We start from the raw sequence: 9,495 nt of genomic DNA, 5'->3' as shown, positions 1-9,495 counted from the left end.
CTCCACTCGCCCGCTGCCAGGGAGGGAGTCGCCCCTCTTGCGGCAAGCGCCAGGCAGCTAATGGGCTAAGCTGCCTTTGCAGCTATTTTGGCAGAAATCATCCAGAAGAAGGGTGAGGAAACGGTGCAAAAAAGCAAGGCAGCAGAGAAGAGGACCCCATACCTTCTGATTCAGAATGGAATTACAGAATATCCATGCCTCAAAGACTATCCGGTAACATGCTCCGTGCGAAAGTCCCAGCCTGCAGAAACAATCAGTAAGTTCTCTGTCCTCGAAGCCGATGGTGTCAAACCTTGTCATCTGTATCCTGATTTCACAGTGAGACTCACCTCATTTCAAGCAATCAGATTTGAATGCTGACGGTCTTAAAACAAATAACCATTTATTTCTGGCTTTCTCAGTTTTCAGGAACACCATCGACAGCCACTGCAGTTGTCAGTGCGGGCTCATGCCATGCTCTGCCTCTTGTTTCCCCACATTCTCAAGTACAACTGAAAGGTTGCTTTCTCTGACACGCGGATACACCTCTCAGAGTGGATCGGGATGTTCTTGATATGGTACTTTCATCAGTAATCAGTTGGAAGAACTCAATTTTAGAAACAGAATTCGTGTGCAAAGCGTGCAACAAGAAGTACAGTTTACATTTGGTCATAGTGACCTATCTTATGCTACCATGACTCACACTGATTAGTGTACTTACACACACACACACGCACACACACGTACACACACATAGATATTTATTTATATACACGCTCACACAATAAGAAAATGTCTAAGTCTGACAATATTTCCTCCTCTTTTAGTGAAGATGGGAGTTTGGCATCTCAGGCTCTGAATCTGCTTAAACCTGGGATACAGGAATGCGACACACTTCAAGTATACATCGACTGCACAGTGATAACATCGCACACTGAGTCTGACACATGCTGTCTTCAGTGGTCCAGCACCAGCACGTGGCTTAAAACCAGTTGCCCGTTAAAGGAGCCAATATCCGGGACCTTCGCCTTTCAGTGTTCGTATTCACGCAACGCCCAAGAGCAGGGCGATAGTCTGTACAACCATAAACGTCCTTCTGTATAAACGCAGTGGTATGTAGAAGTCTGAACCAGTGCATTCCTCTCTTACATTCCTCCTCTATTCCTTTGTTGCTGTTACTCTCGTATGCATGTGAAAGTAAAAGGTAGTGGGGAAATAATTTTAGTAGAAGAACACAAAGCCTCTCCTCTAAGTCCACAGAAGACCACTGGAAGTGTAAAATTTCCAAAATAGCTCATAGGAATTCTTCAAATACAGTAAGTGTTTTCAATGGGGTTTACATATCACGTTTCACATTATTTCCACGGAAGTCTACCTTATCACTTTGTTTAATCAGACAAATATCAATAACACAATAACACAGCATACAATTCACGGGACACGACACGTTTTACAAAACCTCTAAAACTCAGCACTGCCGCTTTTGGAAAAAATCAAAAGCTCCTATTACTTACAGACATGAAATACACTTCACATTGAAATGAACAGCATGATTACAAGGCTTCTTCTCTTATTTGATGGTATTGGTTTAGGATGCATTAGTTTTCAATTAGGTTTCACAATTTTTCTTCATGCCCCCAAAAGGAACCGTTGCTAACCTGGTATTTTCTCTGTGCTCTTTCAGGAAACTTACTATTATTCAGTAAACGCTTTTTGAGAAAAAAACTTTTGAAAATTTAGCTTGAATCCCTAATTGCAAAACCTGAAGAACAGGCTGATGGTAATGCTCTTAACACAATCATCACCCAGCTTACAATGACAAACCAAAAAAATATTACAGGAGGGTACAAACACGTTAAGCCACGGGTTTGGTTTTCTCTGTTGTTGATTTTTTTTTTTTTTTAAACTAACTCCTTTTCTCACACTGCTGAGAAGTCTCTGACTTACAACGCTTCAGCAGTCGTGTCTGTGGAGACAGACATGGTAACTTTGGCAATCTTAACTGTGCTCTTAATGCAGCTCTCGGCAGCCCTGTGCACGTTCCCCGCGTTGTTGGCGTGTTTGTGCTGGCAGTCAGACTCCATGCTGTTATCGAGGGGCTGCGCGGTTCCTTCGCAGGTGGGGAACATGCTGCGGAAGGCGTGTCGCAAGTCCTTGCTCCTCAGAGCGTAGATGATGGGATTCACTGTTGAATTGAGCAAACAGAGCATGCTACAGAAGGCAAAGACAGTCTTGATGAGCTTGTTCATTTTTCCAAAGACATCGTACACCATGATGGCGAGGAGAGGGCCCCAGCATATGATTAAAACGACTAAGATAAGGACCAAGGTTTTGGCTAACCTGATGTCCATACGAGTTTGATCGGGCCTAGTGATCTGTACCTTACCATCCTCCGTAGACTGAATGATTATGCTTTTCTGCGTGCCCCGCTGAATCATGCGAACCGCGTGGCTGTGAGCCTTCCACAGTATGTACATGTAGGCATAGACGATGAACAGCAAGAGGACGCTGGTGACCCCGATCCAGAACATCAGGTACGTCTCGTCAATGAGAGGGAATATGTCTGAACAAACAGAGTTGAGCTTTTTGCAGTTCCAGCCGAGCAGAGGAAGAACGGCTATTACAATAGCGATGGTCCACATCACACAAAACGCTACAACAGCCTTTGGTCGGGTGACAATCCTTTTGTAAGCTAGTGGCCTGTGTATAGATATGTACCGGTCTATTGCCGTGAGGAAAAGGCTACCTACGGAGGCGGTGAAGGAGGCTGTAACTCCACCCAGTTTGAACAAGAAGACGTTGGGGCTGTCCTTGCGGTGGAAAACATGGAAATCCACAAAACTGTAGACAAAAATCACGCTGCCCAGGAGGTCGGCCACAGCCAGGCTGCTGATGAAATGGTAGGAGGGTCTACATCGGAGGCTTCGGGAGTGGAGGATGACACACAGGACGAGGAGGTTCTCTAGGACCGTGAAGGTGCCCAGGGTGAGCGACAGCACGGCAATGGCCAGCTGCTGGCTGGGGTTCAGGATCATAAAGCACTCCATATCCATGAAGTTCTCCCCACACTGTATGTTCTCCTCATTATCCTTAAACGTGGACAGGGACTTGTTGTAAAACTCTGTGATGTTGACCTGATCTGAGGGAATAATGCTCAACAGGGGATCATCTCCCGCAGTCATTTTTTCTTGGAAAGGATCACCCCTGAAGGAGGAGAGGGGAAACTTCTGGGGGTAGTATCCCAGCTTGGATGCCATGTCGCCTTTCATGTCTTCGTACTGGATATCGTTGGAGCCCACGTAAAGGAGATCTGTTGTGATTGTTCGGAAAGTTGTATCTGCGAGGCCATCTAGGATTGACTTCATAACCCCAGTCTTGTTGGTTTCAGAGAGACTTGCGGGAGGGAAAAATGCATCGGAGGAAATCCTAGAAGGGGAAAAGATCAGACTTCATTAAGATAAACAGGGAGACAAACAACTCCACAAACAACTTAGTTGAACTGTGTCAAACAAAATCAACCTTTCTCTTGGATTCAGTGCAGGTCTAGCCTTTGCCACCTGCGGGAATCAGGGTGAGTCGAGCTCTTAGGAAGAAATCACCTGGATTTCACTAAAAGTGAATTACACTAAGAAGTGACGCGAAAACCGGAGGCGCAGGGAATTGGGTATTCCACAGGAAAGTAATTTTCATTTCTCATCAAAAGCTTCCAAGCTGCTCCACCAGAAAGATATTTTTCTCTAGATCTGAACTTGGCTTCTGATTGCAAAGTACCTTGCAGACCAGTATTCCTTGGGCTTGCTTCATTTAGATAATACCAAGTGCCACTGCAGGAGCAGCATTAAACTGAATCATCACCTTCACTGCTTTTCTTTCAAAAGGCACCGAGAGTTTTGAAAACCTGACAACAGAGGGGGAATGGGGAAAGAGCCATGCACTCTAAGTTTCACAGTTCACCCGGTATGCCTATATATTCACATTACCCTGTTACAGCAATCTGAGGTCTACTAACATCCTGAATTTGTTATTGCAAATTTATTAGCAAGGTGCTTCATCTACAAATACAGGGATCTGGATATAGCTTCATTACTCCCTCCCTTCCTTCTGCTGAGCATACCAAGGCAACTGGGGTGTTTGGACTCTACGTGGAAGGTGGGTTGTTACCCAGCCCTGTCCACAGTTTCAGGAAAGATGACCAACACTGCTAAGATCCATTCGGGGTGGATCAGAAGCCCCCATCAGAGCAGTTCGCGCTTGCCTAGAAAAACATCACACCAAGTTTGGGTCAGAGTGCAGCTCAGGCCAAAACTCCAAGCAAAACGCACCAGGAGCCACTGCTCCTGTGAGAAGCATGGAAATGTAACTCGTCCCATTGGGACACCCTCAAAAACATTCTGCCCCTTCAGAAACGAGAAGCCTAGCAGAAGATCCCCAGGTAGCCAGAGGTCTCCGAGTCCCATCATGCCCTGCCTTTGCTTGTGGATGGTGATTAACTGCAGGGTGTAACTCCTGGTCAGGATACCCCTGGGAGAGCAGCCTCATCAGCATCTGAGCATCCTACATGCATCAACATGTAAGACAAGTCTTACAGCTCTTTTTCTGCTGTGCTCCTTTATATAACTTTGCCCATATAACATGCCTTGAATATGTACTGAACATCTGCTTTAGGGCCCCCTTCCACCGCCAGAGTGGCTGAGAGTGGTCTGAATGTAAATAAGAGGCAGAATCATTGCTTCAGTGTGCTACAGCTATTCTGCATCTGCTATGGGACATCTCGATGATTACATCAGCAACAGGAGCAAAACCAAGCTTCTTCATGCTTTTAGAATGGAGGAAATTGTTTGTGACACCCAAGAAATCCCAGATGCCATATATAGGTTGTACTGACTTAACCTGTTCACTTTACACAACTGACAACAAACGGCCAGAAAGGCCACGAGAGATTATCTGCCAAAACCCAGAGTACTGATCATCTCAACTCCTAAAGAGTTGCACAGCAGGTACCACAGCTCAGTTTTCCCATGAAAACTAAAAGAAAGAAGAAAATGATTCATCTCTACAACAATACCATTACTTAAAAAACAGAAGAAATCATGAGCATTTCCAAAAGAAGCAGAGATCATTTGGCTGATGAGGTATTTATACTGCACTTACACATGGCATCTGAACACTCAAGACTTTTTCCATGGTTCATTAAAGTTTTCCATTTAATTCAGCAGGCCTGGACATTGAGTGTTAAAGGAAATATAGGAGCCTAGACCTCCAGAAGACACTGCAACTCCAGTGCTGCAAACAAGGGCGAGTATAAAGAACCCTTACCAGGATAGTCTAACACACAACACAGACGCTTGCTGTCTCAGCTTTTGCAGACATCGTTGCTCAGCAAATAACAATATAATTATTAGACAGACAGACAATATTAAGGAATTTTGAGGGTTTGAGCAGTGAGGGAGGGAAATGTCACTGAAGCACACATTAAAAATGAACAGCAAAAATCTAATACGTAACATACTTTTCATCCAGAAGGTGCTTTACAGCTGTTCCTAGTAGAATTTGCAGTTGTTACATGTTGCAAAGATGACCCTGCTGACGACTGACAAATCTGCTTTGGGTGAAGTCTGGCAACTCTAAACTTGGCATTATAATACCAGTTTAAAACCAGAAGTGAAGAATGTGTTATTCATTTGAAAACTACCCCAAAAATATTAAATAAATCAAGCACTTCTATAAACATGTAAAGATGGCTGTGGTATTCTCTGTTATTCCAGCTTATTCCTGACAGAAAAAAGACAACCATTTTAATGATTAAAGCCACAGCCCCATGTCAAGAAGATTATGTTTAAGTAAAGCTTAAAAAATTATATGCAACTGAGCACTTCTGCTAGACAGACAAACAAATTATTATGAGGTAGCTGGTCCCTGCTGGAGTCATGTTAAGTACAGACTTCCTCAGAGTAAGGTGCAAGCCACCGTGCAACCCCTACCTCTGTCTGAAATACAAATGAAAGAACACAAATTCCTGCGTGCTCTTTTGAAGGTGGCAGTGAGTTATGTGACAATATCACTATGCCTGCATATGCTATGCTAACAACATAGTTAATGGGATCAGGAGAGGCAAATCTTACTCTGAATTTCAATGATTTTTTTTCCCTCTGTATTTTTACATTGAGATTATTACAGTAATTTCCACCTTATTGTCTCTGCAAAGAGACTTTTCTTTGAGAGTACTTGGGAGTTCATTAGTGGTGTAGTTTAGGCTTTGGGGGATGCAGCTGACATTAATTTTGTTTTTGTTTGCTGCTGGGAATATCATAATTGGAAATGTCTAAGAGTATGTGTGCATGCACCTATTCAAGTAGTAGTTGATTTTTATTAAAGTTGTAGTAAAACAGCCATTCCCTGCTCTGGAATTGCACTTTACTAGAATTTCGTTTATTTTAATTTAGATACTAGTTTGCCCAGCTATAAGCTACAATACTGAAATGCGCTGAAGCCATCAGCGAGATTTTCCATGGCTGCCTAGTGAAAAGAAGACCGGACCTTTAGCACTGAGGTTATCAAGAGAGTCCAGGTCACAGTCTGAGGTGTTGCACGATTTGACATAGACTGAAAAGCTGATGGTGGGAGCCGTGGTCTGGTTCCTGGCCTTTTTGTTTGGTTAGGTGGACGTGCCAGTGTCACACAAAATTTTTGTCACACAGCTCTTCTGTCCGAACCTGGCACGGCGAGGAGGCACTGCCCCCAAGAACGGGACACCGCACTCCACGTGGCCACACTGCTCCGTGCAGCTGGCTTCAACGCAACCCAAACCCACATTGCCCGAGACCCATTAACATCTCTACACGAAACACTCTGGGAGCCTTCTCACAGCCTCCCTGGTGGATGAGGGTCCCCTGCACAGATCCCTCCTCTCTGGACGGGGCTGGGGTGACGGCCGTGTGCCCGCAGCAAGCTCCCCTCGTGGGCAGGGTGGCAGCGAGGGAGAGCCTCCCTGCCCTGTCCAACAGGGCCTCTGAGTCTCCAAAGCTCTCGGCTTCGTCCCTTCCTTAAATGAGCTCTACTACCTCACTCATTTTAAAACGGCTTAAAACAAAAACAACTGAAACATTGATTAAAGGTGAGGAAGACCCCATGCTGATGCCGGCACTCAAAATTTTCGGTGTATTTCCATGACTGCATGCAGCAATTCACAGTAAGTAATGAATTATGATTACGGATAAGGATTAAAAATAGACAAAAATTTCAAGCATCTTTTATCTTGCAGACCAAACCCAGAAAACCCATAGCTGAACACCATTTTAGACTTTTCTCCCATCGGCCGGCGGCTGTGGATGGGCACTGCCAGACCAGCTGTGCAAAGTGACTGCCACTAGATGGAGCGGCTTTTACAAACACACCGCTTAGCTGTCTGCAGGGACCTGGATTTAACTTCCTCTAGTCCTTTTTTTCCAGCCTGCTTTACCGGGGTTCAAACATATGAGGTGTTAAACATCAGCTGAAGGTCGAAGACACAACTTCGTAAGGCTTTGCCCTCAAAGCGAAAGAATTAGTGGAGTTGAGGGGGCAAGTCTTACTACTGCCCTCCGCTGTGTGGTTACATATAGCCTTAAAAGAAGCTTGGATGCTATCAGAATATAAAGACCCCTTAGGTAAAATATAAAATATATAACACGTAAAAGGCTGGTAAGTCACCTCAGACAACAGGGAGAATTCTACCTCCCCTGGACTTCTTGTTGGTCTACAGGACCAGTTCACTCAGGGAACAAGAACGTGACTTCATTAAAATGCTATTGTCTATCCTCTCCTGCTGTTCTGGGGGAGAGGGAGAGCTGGAAAGTTTTTATCGTTGTCTAAAAAAAGGGCTGAATTTATTATAATTTTCAAACCAGGATGATTGATAGAGCAATTTTAATAGCCTGAATAGAAACAGTGAATATTTGCGTTCTTCCTCGGAAAGTAATTATGAGCAATACAATGATGCTACTGATAACTGCAGAAATGTTGACGTGGCAAGAAAAGGAATCAAAACAAGAAAGGGAAATCCACAATCAAAGCTTTCTAGCTTCTATTTTAGAAAATATTTTGATCTCCACGTCTATACATTTCTTCTATGATACCCACAGCTAATTAAGAACAGGCTAAAGGACAAGTAGGTATAATTGAAACATAGTTTTTGAATGCACAAAAATATTTAAATGCATTCTCCTTGCTTACACATTGTAAGGCTTGTAAGTCCTTCAGAGGGCTTTATCTTCCAGTAAGTTTGCATAGCGCCCAGTACACCGGCACTCCTACCAAACTGGGTCCACAAAGTACTACCACAGGAGAAACAGCAGTAACTTATACTCATGTGTAGTCAGCTGAAAAAGTGTGAGAGAAATTAGATCGACCATAGTAACTGTTGGCCTCCACGAATTAGAACTGTCCTATAAAATGAAAATTTATATGGCTAATAATTACCTTATCCCATATGGCGATGAACAATACTGCTTTGAGGACAGCACAAGGTTTCTAAGCCTTGGAGAAAGAAATGTGCAGTCTGAGAAATAGCACTCTCAGACTCAGTAACACCGAGCAAGAAAAAAAACACGTTGATGAGAATGTGAAAGCAATGTTACCCCTATCCTATTTACTGTTTTACTATTCCATCTCCAACACTGTGCTACTCCTAGGCTATAAATGGCAAATACGCTGCCACTCCTAATTCAGGAAAACTTGCATTCACTTCAGTGAATTTTGTCTGTGTGAGGAATGGGGAAGGAGCACAGGCACTAGGAGAGGAGCAAATGAGGGATGCTATCTTCTAGTTACAGCAAGGCACTATCAGCTATGGGGTAAACTGGGGCATGCAAGTACTGAACCAAATTTTGTTCTTGTGTAACATGATGGTATCTTTGGCAAGCTGAACCTTAATTAGCAAGAAACCACAGCTACATGGTTATTTATGTTAATTAACATACCGTTTACACACTAGCAGGATAGGGACTGGATTGTTCTAATTTGGGGGCAAACAGCCCCTACATGACACCACCCAGCATCCAGCAGCTGACAATCTGAACAACGAAACTAAAACAATGGGGAAAACAGACCGTTAATCAGTGACCAGCAATGTTTTTACAAGAAGTAACATTATTTCTTCCCTCCAAAGTTTTGTTGGTGAGATGTGTGTACCGTTTTTTGCACAGGTGACGTGCAGGCACAGAGAAAAAGAGGCTGTGTCTTCTCCCTCAAACAGCCAGGGCATACACCTGTGTCTACAATCAGAGAGGTTCAAAAGCGAGGTTGAAGTCCTGCTCCGTTTGGTGCAGGCGAAGGACCCGAACTTTGCTCTCCCGCGAGCCAGGTGAGCGTGGCAACCTCTCCGTCCTGCTGCTCGTCTCTAAACTGCTCGAGTTGCTCCACGTTGGATCAAGAGTTAAACATCAGGAAACAAAAGCACTAGGGTGCACACCGAGCCCGTGAGAGGCTTAGCTGGAAGCCCTTTCTCTGAATTAAGGGAACCAAGGATGTGTCTCCCAC

The 9,495-nt window shown here is 44.2% G+C and overlaps 1 protein-coding gene across 2 annotated transcripts; it reads right to left on the bottom strand.

The window, feature by feature from the left end:
- Positions 1-723: 723 nt before the first annotated feature.
- CNR1 (cannabinoid receptor 1 (brain)) lies at positions 724-9,025 on the bottom strand. Of its 2 annotated transcripts, none has more exons than XM_009583518.1 (2): positions 8,937-9,025; positions 724-3,405 (listed from the first exon to the last, which is right to left on the bottom strand). In XM_009583518.1, the coding sequence occupies exon 2, from the start codon at positions 3,342-3,344 to the stop codon at positions 1,923-1,925; it is 1,422 nt and encodes a 473-aa protein (XP_009581813.1). In that variant the 5' UTR covers positions 3,345-3,405; positions 8,937-9,025; the 3' UTR covers positions 724-1,922. The 2 variants fall into 2 exon arrangements, with proteins under 2 accessions (XP_009581813.1, XP_009581812.1); XM_009583517.1 differs by lacking the exon at positions 8,937-9,025 and having other exon boundaries at positions 1,694-3,203; positions 3,279-3,344.
- Between the last annotated feature and the right edge of the window lie 470 nt (positions 9,026-9,495).

Source organism: Fulmarus glacialis, unplaced genomic scaffold (genome assembly GCF_000690835.1).
Source record: "Fulmarus glacialis isolate BGI_N327 unplaced genomic scaffold, ASM69083v1 scaffold48458, whole genome shotgun sequence".
NCBI classification, from domain to species: domain Eukaryota; kingdom Metazoa; phylum Chordata; class Aves; order Procellariiformes; family Procellariidae; genus Fulmarus; species Fulmarus glacialis.
The sequence above is the reverse complement of the archived record's forward strand: the minus strand, read 5'-3'. Positions and strand labels throughout refer to the sequence as shown.

Coding starts and splice junctions, on each gene's coding strand:
- CNR1 (XM_009583518.1), bottom strand. CDS start 3,344: ATGAAGTCAATCCTAGATGGCCTCGCAGATACAACTTTCCGAACAATC.